The 17500-nt window shown below is 48.2% G+C and overlaps 1 protein-coding gene across 1 annotated transcript in view; it reads right to left on the bottom strand.

Moving 5' to 3' along the window:
* The window catches only part of kiaa0825 (KIAA0825 ortholog), a gene marked incomplete at its 5' end in the record, with an annotated part of 124456 nt that overhangs the window by 56127 nt on the left and 50829 nt on the right, over positions 1-17500 (bottom strand). The window contains 4 exons of the mRNA XM_080839786.1: positions 12210-12304; positions 14357-14436; positions 14714-14732; positions 16589-16790. Coding sequence (XP_080695912.1) covers positions 12210-12304; positions 14357-14436; positions 14714-14732; positions 16589-16790 — 396 coding nt within the window. The remainder of the gene's footprint in view (positions 1-12209; positions 12305-14356; positions 14437-14713; positions 14733-16588; positions 16791-17500) is intronic.

Genomic DNA, 17500 nt, shown 5'->3' with positions numbered 1-17500 from the left:
TCCGCCCCTGAAGATAAATTCAATGTGTGCCTTTAAAGCTTTTCCCCCCTTCCTCTCTTTGTGTTCTGTCAACAACAACTTGGGCTTACATTGCAACCTGTCACATCAAGGCAACCCTTGCCATCCTGTGAAGTTGGAATCCTGAAGTTGGCTGCTGCACGGCAAGCTCCGTTTCTACAACTTAGCCTTCCATTTTACACATGGCACAGGAGCCAGGCTGGCAGGCAAGAGGGACCAAGGCCTCCCCGATGAAGCAGCTCCACGGACTGCAACTCTACAAGTCAACGCCGGCCACAGATCAACAGCCAGAACAGGTCTCACACGGCCTTGGAAACGGGGTGTGGCTGTAAGCATCACACGCACAGCAGCAGCACGGAGGCAGTCATCAAGACAGAGTGTGTAGAGTAGAAGGGTTGGAATGTCCACAATGCCAAAGTTGGTCGAGAGGTCTGGCATGAAAAGCAGATGTTGCAGATGGTTTATACATTCATTTGCACACATTTATATTTATGGAAGTCGCTTGTAATTATGCGACTGAGAAAGAGTTTTAGCGGTTAGCTAGCCACTCATCCCCATCCTTATGTCAGAAACACACACACACACACACACACACACACACGACACACACACACACACACACACACACACACACACACACACACACACACACACACACACACACACACACACACACACACACACACATACACACACACACTCTCTCACACACTCTCTCACACACACACGCACTCACATATACACGCACACCAGGTAATTACTTAGACTGTATGAATCTCATTTACGAGGGCAGATGTGGTGACAGGTTCTGTCCTTATCAACCATGGCCTAACAACCTTCATCGCCTGACGGCATGCTCCCATGGTAACCACCACTGAATGCCAATGAATCGCCAGCCCCTTCACGCACACACACACACACACACACCCACACACACACACACACACACACACACAGGACTGTCTGTATTCTACATGGTGGGCAGACCATCTGCACAAAGACTGGTGTGGGCCTCTGACTGCTCTCACCTCTCCAACCCCTGCTGGGGCATCGCCCCTCTCCCCCTCCACCCCTGACACTTTGACAGGCCTCAGTTCCCACACAGCCTCCCTGAGAGGAGGCCCATGAGGCCCAGAGAGGCCCTCACAGAACAGCACCAGAACCCTCCCAGTGCCACACACCAGGACCAGAGAGACACTCACTCACACACTGCATGCTAACAGATTAAGACAAGATGGAGATTTGGCTGTCCAACACCGGTGCTTCCTCTGAGGGCAGGAGGGGACACTTCACATCCTGCGCCTGAAGACTGTGAGACTGGGATAGTTAGAGGTCCATTTAAAGATGGTTATACACCAACAACACACTATCTTGGCAAGTTCATGATCCCTAACCCACCTGCACAGTGCCAGTACCAACTCTAAAGTGAGGTTTGGGACTTGTGTGAGACGGGACATTAAGGTGTGACATGAAGGACAACAAGCGTAAGCACCGTAGACGTGTTGTGTGGCGGTTCTCCCTGAACGCCTCGGAGGAACACGACGCAGGTAAGCACGGGGAACCGTCGGAGCGGCTAATGTGCTCGCTGCTTAGTTGTTCAATTGTCCCTGTAATTGCCTTTCAGGAACTTCATCTGGGCCATGTTGCGTTGGTAATATCTGCGACTGTGCAGGCGGCCCCGCGATTTTGGAGCGAGTGATTTATTGGCCGGCTCCGAGGGGAGATTATGGGGAAGCTGTGGCGGTGCCAGTCATGGCGGAGAGGAGAGCGTGGTGACGGCAGCGCACGAGGCAGACAGCTGGCGCGGTTCAGGATGCTGCGAGACACCCCGCACACACACACCCCCCCCTCTCCATCCATCCCTTGAGCCAGGCCCAACCTACGGCGACGCAGCATTTCCAACCACACCTCTCCATCTGGCAGGAGATGCTGGAGAAGCAGTTAGACTCGCTGAGATTCACTGGTCACGTGAGCATGCCTTCACAAGGGTTTTATTTCACATACATGAGTCTCGGATGAAAATACAAGCAAAAGGCAAAGGGATTCTTTAAAATCATTTACCCTACTAGAGTAGCACTTCTCCTCTCCTCTCCTCTTTATCTCTCTCTCCTCTCCTCTCCTCTCATCTCCTCTCCTCTCTCTCTCTCTCTCCTCTCCTCTCCTCTCTCCTCTCCTCTCCTCTCCCCTCTCTCTATCTCTCTACTCTCTCTTTCTCTCCTCTCTCTCTCTTTCTCCTCTCCTCTCCTATTTATCTCTCTCTCCTCTCTCTTTCTCTCCTCTCCTCTCTCTCTCTCTCCTCTCCTCTCCTCTCCTCTCCACTCCTCTCTCTCTCCTCTCCTCTCTCTCTCTCTCCTCTCCTCTCCTCTTTATCTCTCTCTCTCTTTTCTCTCCTCTCCTCTCCCTCTCTCTCTCTAGCTCTCTCTCTCCTCTCCTCTTTATCTCTCTCTCTCTCCTCTCCTCTCCTCTCCTCTCCTCTCCCTCGCTCCTCTGTCACACTGTCAGTACGTCGCTCTAAATCCCAGATTAATGGTGACAGACAGGAATCCTTCTAATTATGTGCTGCTGGCCTCCATGCAAATGGATCAGCGTTGGTGGCGCTGTAATGAGACTGGCAGGCTGACATGGCCACCCCCGCCTCGCCTCGCCAGCCTCGCCTCGCCTCGCCTCCACCCCATGCTGCCTCCACCCACAGACCTACAGGACTCCTCCCCTGGCGGCGCGGGTGGCGACTCTGCCACTCACAACACTCCCAGATCTGGAGCCGTGTGCAGGCTGGGCGTCAGGCTCTTATGAGAGCAGTGCTGGTCTCTGCACGTCCCGTGTGTGCTTCAGCAAACTCTCTGCATTTGGCTCCAGATTCCAGTTGGGTCTGCATGAGGCTGTTTGGATGATCACTGCTATGCACAGGCAGAGTAACATCCTGGTTCTCTTGGCTCATGGGGATAGGAGCAGTGAATTAACATCCATGTGCGCTCAGATATGGAACCCACCAGGCTCTAAATGTTCAACTCCAGGAGGAGCTCCTCGGTTCCACTGAAATATCTCCTTCCATTCACCACCATCTGACACTGGTGTTAGCACTGAACAAAAAATGTCACCATAAGGAAAGCTATTCCACAGTGTACAGATGCTGGATTATGTCTGATTTAGTGTTAAAAGGAGAGGAATGTACTTAGCTGCATTGTGATATATTCAATCCGAAAAGACAGAGTGAGTGAGGGAGAGACAAAGAGAAAGAGGGAGAGAGACAGAGGCAGAGAGAGAGAGAGCAAGAGGGAGGAAGAGAGATAAAGAGAGAAGGAGAGAGAGAGAGAGAGAGAGAGAGAGAGAGGGAGAGAGAGAGGGAAGAATAGAGATAAAGAGAGAAGGAGAGAGAGACAGAGAGAGAGAGCGAGAGAGAGAGAGAGAGAGAGAGAGAGAGAGAGAGAGAGAGAGAGAGAGAGAGAGAGAGAGAGGGTACATTCATGCTGTGGCCTGTCTCCCTGAGAGCGTCTGTGTTGGGTTTGACTTTCACAGTCTGCTGGCGGTCCGTCTGCGGAGGTCTATCACATACGTGCACCGACGCTTGATGAATGAGCCTCTCCCCTCATCTCTGCCACGGGGCCACTGCGGCCCCTCCCCACCACACACACACACACACTCTCACACACACACACACACACACACACACACACACACACACACACACACACACACACACACACACACACACCACACACACACACACACACACACACACACACACACACACAAACACAAAGACACACACACAAGCACCCAGACATTTATAACCAACCAACAACAACCCCACACCCGACAACCTGTGAAAGCGCTCTATCCACACAGACGCCAAACATGACCACGACAATATGGCTGAAGATGCCTCTATAGCCATCCAGGATTCAGTAGTAAAGAGTGGAGAGGGAGTGAGAACTGTGTGTGGAACCAGACATGTGTTTGAAGTCTTGTCAACACACACCACTCAGTGGGATAAATGGAGATGGAACAGGGGTTGGGGAAAGAGGGAGAGAGAGAGAGAGAGAGAGAGAGAGAGAGAGAGAGAGAGAGAGAGAGAGAGAGAGAGATTGAGAGAGAAAAAGGAAGAGAGAGAGGGATATATATATATATACAGCCGCGGAAAAAATTAAGAGACCACTTCAAAATTATCAGATTCTCTGGTTTTACTATTTATTGGTATGTGTTAAAGTAAAATGTACATTTTAGTTTTATTCTATAACCTACTGGCAACATTCCTACCAAATTTCAAATAAAAATATTGTCATTTAGATCATTTATTTGCAGAAAAATGACAATTGGTCAAAATAGCAAAATTGATGCAGTGTCTTCAGATCTCGAATAATGCAAAGAAAACAAGCTCATATTCATTTTTAAACTACACAATACTAATGCTTACACTTAGGAAGAGTTCAGAAATCAATATTTGGTGGAATAACCTTGATTTAAAATCACAACTTTCATGTGTCTTGGCATGCTCTCCACCAGTCTTTCACATTGCTGTTGGGTGACTTTATGCTACTCCTGGCGCAAGAATTCAAGCAGCTCGGCTTCTTTTCATGGCTTGTGACCATCCATCTTCCTCTTGATCACATTTCAGAGGTTTTTTATGGGATTCAGGTCTCGAAATTGGGCTGGCCATGACAGGGTCCTGATCTGGTGGTACTCCATCCACACCTTTACTGGCCTGGCTGTGTGGCATGGAGCATTGCCCTGCTGGAAAAAACACTTCTCAGAGTTGGGGAACATTGTCAGAGCAAAAGGAAGCAAGTTTTTCTTCCGGGACAACGTTGTACTTTGCCTGGCTGAGGTTTGTAAAAGACCATAAGGATTGAAAAAGCGGACTGGAGGTTCTTCTAAGTTCGTCTTCTCTGATGAGTCCGATTTCACAGTAGGTGCAAGACTCTCTGGCTTGTAGGCCTCTCCAGGTCTCCGTCTAACCATCAGACGACCATGTGTATGGCAAAGCTGAAAATTGGACTCATCAGAGAAGACGAACTAGAAGACCCTCCAGTCCGCTTTTTTCAATCCTTATGGTCTTTTACAAACCTCAGCCAGGCAAAGTACAACGTTGTCCCGGAAGAAAAACTTGCTTCCTTTTGCTCTGACAATGTTCCCCAACTCTGAGAAGTGTTTTTTCCAGCAGGGCAATGCTCCATGCCACACAGCCAGGCCAGTAAAGGTGTGGATGGAGTATCACCAGATCAGGACCCTGTCATGGCCAGCCCAATTTCGAGACCTGAATCCCATAAAAAAAACTCTGAAATGTGATCAAGAGGAAGATGGATGGTCACAAGCCATGAAAAGAAGCCGAGCTGCTTGAATTCTTGCGCCAGGAGTAGCATAAAGTCACCCAACGGCAATGTGAAAGGCTGGTGGAGAGCATGCCAAGACACATGAAAGTTGTGATTTTAAATCAAGGTTATTCCACCAAATATTGATTTCTGAACTCTTCCTAAGTTAAAGCATTAGTATTGTGTAGTTTAAAAATGAATACGAGCTTGTTTTCTTTGCATTATTCGAGATCTGAAGACACTGCATCTTTTTTGCTATTTTGACCAATTGTCATTTTTCTGCAAATAAATGATCTAAATGACAATATTTTTATTTGAAATTTGGTAGGAATGTTGCCAGTAGGTTATAGAATAAAACTAAAATGTACATTTTACTTTAACACATACCAATAAATAGTAAAACCAGTGAAACTGATAATTTTGAAGTGGTCTCTTAATTTTTTCCGCGGCTGTATATATATGTAGAGAGAGAGAGAAAGAGAGAGAGAGAGAGTAAGAGACAGCGAGGGAGAGAGAGAGAGAGAGAAAAGAAAAACAGGAGAAAAGAGTTAAGTAGGTATTTTAAGTAGAATGCTGCCATATAGAAATGAAAGTCTTTGGCATTCTCCTCCACACAAACATATCCCTCATCACACATGCAGTGAAAGCTTTCTCTCACCTTGACAGTGGCGTTCTCTTGTCATACTCAGACACGGAGTCGTACAGACCCAAATGAAGCAATATACAGGCAAACAAGATGCGCTAAAAGACTCCCAGAACAATGTGGGCCAGCGACAATTACCTCCAGCACAGCCCAGCAGCACGGGCACTTTGAGAGTCTACCGGTGTCTGTGCTGAAAGGCTTTGCAATTCTGACACGTTTGTTTTTATTTTATTCTCTGCGAGAAAGCTGCGCCATATGGTCATCATTTGGAACAGATGGTATTTGCCCACCTCGGAAAACCGCTGTGGCTGTGGGCGCACTTTAAAGCTGCCTGCATCAGGACAACATGCCAGCCCATGTCTTCTTTGTCAACGGCCGCTTACTAGCCAGCTTAAGTCCTCAGGTAAATGGAACAAATGGCCAAGTTCACTTTATAGATAAAAACTATTTTTTTTGTAGTGTGTTCAGTTCCAATCATCTAATGTTATTTTCACTGTACTGGTTTGCACAGAAAACATTTATTTCTTGTTTATTACACCTATTTTGTCAGTGGCTAACTAGGAAATGCTCATTCACTCCTTTACAAGGTCAGGTTCAGAAGTCCACCATGGCTGAACTACAATACTTCAGAGTCTTGTCCTGCTTAACCAACCATGTGAAGACCCTATCATCCCAGTGCCCAAGGACCTTCCACACAGACCCAAACAGAGAACCAGGACACACACACACATTCTCTGCACACTCGGCCCACTCAGGCTACTGTCTGTCTAATGCAATGGACGGAGGTGACGGAATATTACGGCCATAAATCTGCTATTTCCTCACCTCTGTGTTCAAGTCTTTAGGAGAGAGACGAATGCAGGAGATAACACAAAGGTCAAATGAACTACATGACTAAAAAAAAATTCTTATCGTGTCTGTGGATTTAATACTGAAACACACGCACATATGCATGCACGTACAAGCAGACACACAGACACACATACACACAGACACACACACACACACACACACACACACACACACACACAAATACACACACACACACACACACACACACACACACACACACACACACACACACACACACACACACACAATCATGACGACTCCACACCATGATTAGTGATACCTCATTTCAGAGGCCAAACAAAGAAGAGGCTGATGGAGACCCCGCTGACCTCAAGACACACACGCGCGCACACACACACACGCACGCACCCGCGCACCAGCACGCACCCGCGCACGCTCGCACGCACCCACACTAACACTCACACTCACACACACACACACCCACCCACACACACTCATACTCACACACAGTTGCACTAACAGTTGGACAAAAAGACGGCCAGCTCTAACCTTCACAGCCTGGGAGGTTGGTGCAAAGAAAAAAAACACTTTCATCAGACTGTTTCAATAGTCTCATCAATGTCTGTATTTGTGAGCACCATACTCTTCCCCATCTAACATAAAAAAAGTCATTCAAATCTGGATCAGGATTCTGTAAAGGTCAGATGGACGGCTGTTCTCTGTGTAATGTGTGGGGTGTGCATGTGAGTGTGTGTAGGCGTGGAGGCTCTGAGTGCTCATTCATAAGACCCGTCCGCATACCAAGCAGCAACAAGGCCGCCGCCACGACAAACCCATTCACCTGCCGACCCTGAGCTTGCACACGGTGCCTTAGAGCCTGCCTCGTCTGTGCCGTGCGTGGCACTCCGCGGCGGCATCGGGAACTTCGGCTGAAGTTTCTTTTTTGTGGGTCGCGTCCGGGAGTTAGTTAGCGAGCGTGGCGTGGCGCGGCACAAGGGACAGCAGGTGGGCGCCAGAGAGGAGCGGGCGAGTCCATTAATCAATGGCGCGTGTGCTGAAAAGCTCACTTTGAGGGTGATTTATGGGCCAGCCCGGCAGAGAGGGGGAGAAGTGACAGGTGACAAAAGAAGGACGCACGCACAGACACACCTGTGTAAACCCAATCTCTCCCATCTGGAGGAGGAGGGAGGCTACGGATGGGGGGATGGGGGGAGGAGGGGAGGAGGGGAAGGAGAGCAGGGAATCATACAGAAAGTTGCCTCTGTGTACTGCTTGATGAAGTCATCTCTTCTCTGCTAAGGTGTGATCCTTTGCTTGCGTTTATGTGTTGGCTACTACAAAAAAAGAGAGTGTGTGTGAGAGTGTCCGTCAGCCTTCTGTCTGAGTGTGAGAGAAACTAAGGGTTGCCTGAAATAGTCTCCCCTGAAACAGCATAACACAATTACAGATAGGTAGTTAGGTGTCTCACCCGACCGACCTGAATCCTCAGAACATTTGGTTCCAGAGGAAAGAAAGAAGACAAACGAAGGACAGGAAAGGTAAGACAAAGCAAAAAGGGGGCAAACTATATGTTCTCTATAGAGCTGGAAACCAGGAGGGAGAGGGGGATGTGTGTGTGTGTGTGTGTGTGTGTGTGTGTGTGTGTGTGTGTGTGTGTGTGTGTGTGTGTGTGTGTGCGTGTGTGTGTGTGTGTGTGTGCGTGTGTGTGTAGAGACAGAGAGAGAGGCACAGTGACAGAGTGGAGGTATATTGTGCCTGCTGCTCAGATCCCTGGAGGGACGCACCATTCCGGGGAAAAGATTCCAATATGGAAATGTCGCGCAGGAAACGTCCCCTGCGACCCAAAGACTACATTCAAGAGACATTCAAGATAAAAACACAAACTGATTGTGATGCTGCCATCTATTTTCACAGACTCCACACAAGAGTCAAACATTGTTCTTTTGGCAAGCTGGACTAATGAAGAGAATGGTAATTTCATGATAGAGGATAAGCCTCCTAGTCCATACTACATACTAAGTAAGGATACTGTACAGCAAGCAGTCATAACTGTGAAGTAAAACCCAGTATGATAAGTACCCCTACAAGGAGTCAGAGGGTATTTGGATCACCTTCAAGGGATTTATTTTGCACTAATGACCACCAAACGCATCAATAATTAACGGATAACATTATTTTGATGCTATTGGCATTCGTTTCACATCAGCTGAGTACATTTCAGTGCAGTGCATTACAAATCTACTACCAGCAATTTAACTCACAAATCCCCCAAAACACAACTGCCTGCTGGCTTCCCACATGGACAGAGATCGAGAGGTCAGGAGATGGAGCTACCCAGAGTGGTCAGGACACTCCAGAGGTCTATCATTTGAGGAGTCACTCATTCATCCACATGATCAGAACAGTGGTCTGTCACTAGGTACTATGTTGCTTAACAAACCCATTTTCTTCTCATTAAAATGAACTAACAAGACAACCCCCTTTTGGTAGCTGATGATTAGCTAGTTTTATTCTAGTCTCCCCTTTTTCTGTGTGCTGCCATCCTCTTTCTCATTCCTCTCTTTTTCATTGCTCTCTCTCTCTCTCTCTCTCTCTCTCTCCTGGGAGGCTGAGCTAGTCTTCTCTGCTCTTCTCTGCTCTGCTCTACTCTGCTCTCAGAGCAGGATGTTCCTCATTCATGAATAATCCCATTGTAATTCTCTTCTGATGGGGCGGAGTGACAGTATGTGTTTTTAACATATGTGCAACAAAGCGGCACAAGGACGAACAGGCTGCAGACACTGGAGCATGCACACACACACTTGCGCACACACACCCACGTACACACACACACTTGCGCAAACACACACACACACACACACACACACACACTGCGCATCACCTCTTCTTACAAACAGCGTCCTTGGCAGACAGGCCGTTTGCCCTTTGTTAGGGGGTGCGTGTAACAATGAGGCTGATTTGAAATGGGCTGGGTGTAGCGGCCAGACAAGGGTGCTCTGGGCTTCTGCCGCCATGATAGCCGTCACGCTGACACCACTGAATGGAGCTCTGAGAGCAGGCTGAAGTATGGCCACCTGATGTGTCACAAGGCTGCATACATATTTATGATATATGCGTGACTGTGAGCGTGTGTGTGTGTGTGTGTGCGCGTGTGTGTGCGTGTGTGCATGTGTGTGCGTGTGTGAATTAACACAACCTGATCAAGGTTTGACAGAGTTGAAAGGATGGGGCAAGCAATACTCACAGCTGAAGAGCAGCCGCCTTTTAAAAGGAAGGATCCAAGACACTCATCTCAACAGCAACATTTCATAAGGTTAACACTGTTGCTTTTACACAAGACCCGATTCATCCATCCTTTCATAGTCCGCCCACTCAGCACACCCTCCCCCCCACCACCCTCTCCCACCCTACTGAAACTCTAACTCCTTGAGTTCCCCTGGGCCCCCAGTTGCCCAAGGGACTCTCCCTCAATCTCTTCCCCCATCGGCCCAACCCGTGAAGCGGGCATTCCATCACGGGCCGCCCCCCTCTCTCCCCGTCTCACTGACTGACACCTGGAGGTCTGCACACTGATGCTCCTGCTGAGTGGGGCTCCAGGAACATCTGGAGGCGCTACAGGCTGTACAGCTCTGGGGGGGGGCGGGATGGAGAAAGAAGAGAAAGAAAGCTTGAGAGAGAGTGAAAGAAAGACAAGCAGATAGGGTCAGGGCAGCGGAACAGTACAAATCATCTATTGACATATAGAGCGTGGGAGACCCTTTTAGTGCCATGAAGCTCAAGGCTGTTAGTTTTTCAAAGACACACACAGACACCTGTGACATTAAACGCAAACTCACTGCAAAACAATTTCCCTCCTGTCCTTGGCTTGCCCATTCAGTCCTCTGAGGCCAACGCACCCAGTTGACACCTCCATAACAGAAAGTTCTAGAAGGAGCCCTTTCTCGTGCTGCCGTCCAGATAAACTCAACGCTCCTGTTATGAAGTCAGGGTGTCAGGGAGAATCACACACTGACCTGGGAGGACCTGGTTCGAGCGCCAGCTGAATGCTGGGTGTGGCTGACAGGGTGCTTTTATAAAGGAAACAGGTGACCACCTGGGGAGAGGTGTGTGCTTTCGTATTTAGAGAGTTCTTGAGCCGAACCCTGCACGCAGCTGGATAAAGTTACCCTCCAAAGATTCGATTGCTGTTGATTTCTTTTGGATTGCGTTTGTGCTTCTGGCACTTGTCTTGGTTTGACTTAACATGCTTAAAACTTGAACTGTAAGAAAGAAGCGAGGGAGCTGGCCGCTCACAGCAACAGCCAGGGCTGTGCTGTTCTGTTCTGGGAAACACAACGGTCTGGGGGGTAGGGGGGATCTGGGTGTCTGATTCTGTTGCAGCCTTTCAGTATGTTCCTAACATCATGATACAGCATCAAGTTCACACTACCTACACACACACAGAGGAAGTTACACACAGTTCATAGCTAGCTAGATCATAGTTTAAACCCCTTGGCGATCTGGCGCTTGTAACAACACCTAAAAGCACCAGGGCCACAGGAGCTTTCTGTGGTCGGATTCACCATGGAGACAGAGGGTCTCTGAAAGCTCCCCGGCAGAGAGGACTCTTCTCAGTGAGGGGACGAGGCACGAGCGCTGCCCTTTCACACTATTCTACTGGAGCGCTCTGCCCTCACAAAAGACTTTTCTGTGAAAAACTGACATCCTTAGTGAGAACAGAACAGAACGAATCACAAAGGAGGGAACGAGAGAATGAGGGAGGGTGAGCAAGAATGGGGGACTGTATGGGGGACTGTTTGTGTGAGTGTGTACAGTATGTGTGTGTGTGTGTGTGTGTGTGTGTGTGTGTGTGTGTGTGTGTGTGTGTGTGTGTGTGTGTGTGTGTGTGTGTGTGTGTGTGTGTGTGTATGTGTGTGTGTGTGTGTGTGTGTGTGTGCGTGTATGTGCAAGTGTGCATGTTGTGTTTCTATGTGAGCGTGTGTGTGTGTGTGTGAATATACTCATATCTGTGTGCTGAATGTGTGTGTTTGTGTATGTGCATGTATGTGAACGTGTGTATGTGTATGTTTGTGTTTGTGTATTAGCAGGTATGTGTGTGTGTGTGTGTGTGCGTGTGCGTGTGTGTGTGTGTGTGTGTGTGTGTGTGTGTGTGTGTGTGTGTGCAAGTGTGCATGTTGTGTTTCTATGTGAGCGTGTGTGTGTGTGTGTGAATATACTCATATCTGTGTGCTGAATGTGTGTGTTTGTGTATGTGCATGTATGTGTATGTGTGTATGTGTATGTTTGTGTTTGTGTATTAGCATGTATGTGTGTGTGTGTGTGTGTGTGTGTGTGTGTGTGTGTGTGTGTGTGTGTGTGTGTGTGTGTGTGTGTGTGTGTGTGTGTGTGTGTTGGCATGTGTGCGTGTGTAAACACAGATCCAGTACCTGTTCCGCAGCAGCCCTCTGAAGGTGACCTGACTCATCCTGCGGTAGGCTGGCAGCAGCGAGGCCCAGGCCCACTCCCTCTGGCTCAGGCCGGCCTGGTGATGGACGAGCACAGGCCAGTGTTGGGGATTAATCAACGTTAATATGATCAGTAGATTACAGCTTCTGCTGGGCCCCACTAACTAAGGGGGAGGGGGTCTGCTGGGCAAGGGGGCTCCCACAGACCGTATCAATCACCCCCACACAACAGGCCCCCTAGATTTCAGGTCAGCAATTAATTTATAAATCCATTTGAGGAAGGGGGCGGGATGGGATGGGATGGTTTGGGTTGGGACGGGTCTGTGTGTGGGAAACTGGTAGGGGGAAGGGTAGGGGGGTGGGGTGAAGGGGTGAAGGATGTAGCTAGCATTTATAAGAAGATAAATTCATTTTGGGGGAGGAGGGGTTGTTATTCTTTGGGTTATGGGCAAGAAGGACCTGGGGGTCTTGTGTCAGGAAATCTGATCATTTCGATTGACAAAATGTCACTTTGCAAGTCTGGGCTTGGGCTGAAATGACAACAAAGCAATACCTCCACCACAGTCAAAAACATTGTCTCACAGACGCACTCACAAACAAACTGTCTGATTAATGAGGGAGCATGCACACACACACACACACACACACACACACACACACACACACACACACAAAGACATACAAAGCCAGACGAAAGCAGTCACTACAACTCTACTAGCACTCCACGCCTGATTGATTAGCCTGTTTCTTCCCTGACACCATTTCAGTTGACAAACTGCAGAGGCACCTGAAGCAAAGCAGGCGTTTTAATCATTCACCCGTAATAGGCAGCTTTATGCAAAGCAGCGAGCGCCACCACTGGAGTGATAAGAGCACGCGGCACGCGGCAGGGAAGAGAAACCATAAAATAACACTGGGATTAGAATGCTGAGACACACGCAAAAGACCAGACAAAACATTGGCCTTTTTCTTTTTCTTATACTTTTTTTAAAGAAAAGAAAAGACAGACAGAAACAAAAAAGGGAAGGTATGAAAGAGAGGTAGTAAGAAGTGTCCTCTGTCTGTGGGGAGATACTGCTCTTTTGTTAATGGCCTCTTAACGTTGAGATAACCTCCTGTGAACGTTCCGGCACGCCGCAGTCACACACAACTTATCTTCACCTTCATCCACACTCAGCACCAGCGCAAAAGGACAAAACACTTTTATAATTAAACCTTCAATCTGCTCATTTTGGGAGCACTCGAGGGATTTTTTTAAAGTGTTTCTGTGTCTCTGTGTGTGTGTGTGTGTGTGTATGTGTTTAAGAAGTATTTTCTTTTCATATGTCTTTTAAGTGTTTCCAAACTTATGACTTGTGCTTCCATCCATTGAAGAGGTTCTCCTCTCTTCAGTGTGCTTCCTTCAAACGGAGCCCTGGGAGGGTCGACCCGTGGAGAACAGCACAGCGCTGGGTTCACCGCGTGAGAGCACGAGTCAAGCGCCCGGGAGTCTGTCACCATATCCCTCTTCCTCTTGCTCTCTATCTCTCCCTCTGTTTCTCTCTGTTGCTCTCTCTCTCTCTATCTCCCTCTTCCTTTCTCTCCCTCTCTCACTTACTTTCTCTATCCTTCTCTCTCTCTCTCTCTCTCTCTCTCTCTCTCTCTCTCTCTCTCTCTCTCTCTCTCTCTCTCTCTCTCTCTCTCTCTCTCTCTCTCTCTCTCTCCTCTCTCTCTCTCTCTCTCTCTCTCTCTCCCCCCTTTTCACACTGTACCGCACCTCAGTGCTCTGCTTCTCTCAGCTCACCTCTTCTGTGGCCCCCGACAGGATGAAAGACTCTGACACAAAGAACGAGGGAAGAGGGAGCGGGACCGGAGAGACGAGGAGAGATCAAGTCTGACAAGGCTCCGCAGTTGCTGCGTGATCAAGGAGGTGATAGAGGGAGTGAGGTGGCGTCTACCGGCAGCCACCTCCATTTATTTCCAGCAAATCTACGGCAAGGTGATGCGAGGGGCCACGGCGTCACACTGAGCAGGCAGAAAAGGCACAACGTTTCTCTCAGTGCTTTCCTCCAGAATGAAGTTTAAAATGGTGTTTCACCTGTGTCGAAACAAGGAGGAGAAACATAAGAGGAAAAGGAGAGGAAACTAACCTGGTCAAACTCGTCGTAGCCGAAGTGGTCGAACTGAGTGAGGGGGTAAAAATGGGACGCTGGAGAAGGGGTCGTTCCGTCTGGGAGGTTAAAGGTCAACGAGAGAGTAGAGTCCTGAGGAGGGTCTTCACTGAGCACATGCGGTAGCGAGAGCCTACGCCAGAGCAGCTCCTAGAGGGAGAGAGAGAGAGAGACGCTTTGGACTTGGATAAACCCCTTCGATCCATATTAGTGACACTTCCACAAGCTTTGACCTCTTAGATCTTAAACATAAACATACATCTCCCCCAACCATCACTACAGCTGCCCCAACACACAAAAGGTTTAACCCATCCATCGCTGGTTTTTAGATATCACTGATATCATGGCTGGGTACCTGTGGTAGAGAAACATGTCTTCACACCTTCACAAGGATGGGAGGAGGTGTGCTACTAAGAGACATTATGCCAAGTCTGCAACTTTGGGGAACGTTTGGGAACTAGACTGAGGTAAAGTTGTGATAAAATGGAGACAAACTTTATAAAAGAAATAATAAGAGAGTGAGAGAAGGAGAGGAAGAGAGTGCGAGAGAGAGAGAGAGAGAGAGCGAGAGATAGAGAGAGAGAGAAAGAAAGAGAGAGAGAGAGGGAGAGAAAAGGAGAGGACGAAAAATCCAATCCCTTTAGAATAGGTAGAAGTGCAGACAGCTGTTTGAGTGTTCATTAAAACTGCCCGGCCTTGGGCCAATTCTCAGCAGGGCCGATGACCGCCTTCAAAGACAGAATTAGTACTTCTCTTTCATTTCCAAACACTATTTATAAAGTTTGGACACCATGGACACCTCTCTCCCTCTTCCCCTAGTGGAATGGGTCCAACAATAGTAGAAATTAATCAGACCCAATTAGACGTAGAAATTAAACACAGGACATTTGAAAAGGACACGGATGTGTATAGCCCAGACACACGGAACTTCATGAAATAGGATAAAAGTTGGGGTAAAAAGTTCCATTTGTCTTAATTTCTCTTTTTCAGGCAGGCTCTCTGTGGCCTATTGGATATGATATAATAGGTAGACCATGACAAGTTGGACAAATCTTCACGACAAGCATAATAACAGGCCTTGCCAGGAAGTCAGTAGAGATGAAATATTTGAGCTTGAAATTAACATCTTGTCTGAGTTTACTACTCAGAGATGAGCTTGAATGTGTTGACAGCTGATGAACACACCCACAAACACACATGCCACTGGCACTTTACTTTACTGTTGCACCTTATGACCACTGATTGTACTTCTGCTGCTATGTGTGTGTGTGTGTATGTGTGTGAGTGAGAGTCTGTGTGAGAGAGAGATTATTGTCAATGTCTTATTTAAATGTTTGTGTGTGTGTGTGTGTGTGTGTGTGTGTGTGTGTGAGAGAGATTTTGTCAATGTCTTATTTAAATGTTTTAAACTGCACATTGGAGACTGGTCAAACGCAATTTCAAACTTCTGTGCTAACCCTGTTACATAGATTTTTGACAATAAAGTACACTTGACTTGACTTGACTTGACATGAGCGCATACACATTCACACTCACATGCACTCACACACAAAATAACACACATGCTCACACACACACATACACACACAATAACACACATGTTCACTCACTCACACACTCACACACACATGCTCACTCACACAAACACACACACACACACACACACACACACTAACACACACTCTCACATGCGCTCTCTGACACACACAAACACAAAAACACAAATGCGCACACACACACATTCACACATCCACCCACACTCACATGCGCTCACACACACACAAACACACACACAAAAACACACACACACACACACACACACACACACACACACACTCAAAAAGACATATGCACACACACATCCACCTACAGACACAAACAAACAAAGACATATGCACACACATGTGCGCACACACACATACACACTAACATACGCTCACACAAACAAACACACACATACAAAAACACAAATGCGCACCCACACCCACACACACACACACACACACACACACACACACAAAGACATATGGACGAGAGGAGACGTGCTATTTCACAGTTTACAAAGACATTATGTGATGTCTGGAACTTGCTAAAGTTCACACAAACGCGCACCCGCACACACACACACCCACACACACACACACACACACGTGTAGGCCCACCCGGCTGCCTTGGGGCCTAATTGCTGGCTAAGAGGCAGCAGTTGTGTACCTCGTTGAGTGTGATGATGTGATAAATGTGCCGGAGGTGGTGGCTGCCACCTGCTCGGTGGCTCAGCTCCAGCACCATCAGATGCGTCTTCAGCTCACTGGCTTCTGCCGCAGTCAGCGCCGACGCCGAGGCTGCAGCCGCTGCTGCTGCAACACTGCCACCTCTGTCCTGCAACCACTCACTCTCCGCCCGCTCAAACACACTGCAGGGACAGAGAGAGAGAGAGAGAGAGAGAGAGAGAGAGAGAGAGAGAGGGAGAGACAGAGAGAGAGCGAGGGAGAGAGAGAGAGAGCGAGAGAGAGAGAGAGAGAGAGAGAGAGAGACAGAGAGAGAGCGATAGAGAGAAAGAGAGAGATAGAGAAAGAGAGAATGGGAGAGAGGGAGATATGATATTAAAGACATGAGAGATGCATGCTGATATGTTGCCATGAAAGACATTCTCTATTTTCCAACAGGGGAAAAGAAGTGCATGTAGCACACACGTGATGCTCCCAACACGGAGGGCAACTTGAGGACAGCACACACACGCGGTGGAGGGGACTCGGTGCCGCACCTCCCCGGCCTCTGGGGGACAGGGGAGGAGTTCATCCTGTGTGGGGAGGGAGTGAGTGAGGGAGTGAGTGAGGGAGTGAGTCCTCCACCACGTCCCAGGGACCAGCCCCTCCACCCAGCCTGCACACCTCAGGGGAGAGCCTGAGCAGAGCCTGGCACCATCCGTTGTTTACTTACGGTGGCTCAAAGGGAACAAAAAGCTCCGGCATTCCAATTTCCCCCCCCCCCCCCTCACCCTTTTCTTCTCCACTTGCTGAGCCTTAGCTGTGGTTCCAAGACAGAGCTGCACTTTTTTATTTTTTTATTATTTAATAATTCACTTCCAAATTAATTTTTCAATCAATCCCAGTTGCTCTGGCT

Source organism: Sprattus sprattus (assembly GCF_963457725.1).
Source record: "Sprattus sprattus genome assembly, chromosome: 5".
In the NCBI taxonomy this organism is placed as follows: domain Eukaryota; kingdom Metazoa; phylum Chordata; class Actinopteri; order Clupeiformes; family Clupeidae; genus Sprattus; species Sprattus sprattus.
The sequence above is the reverse complement of the archived record's forward strand: the minus strand, read 5'-3'. Positions and strand labels throughout refer to the sequence as shown.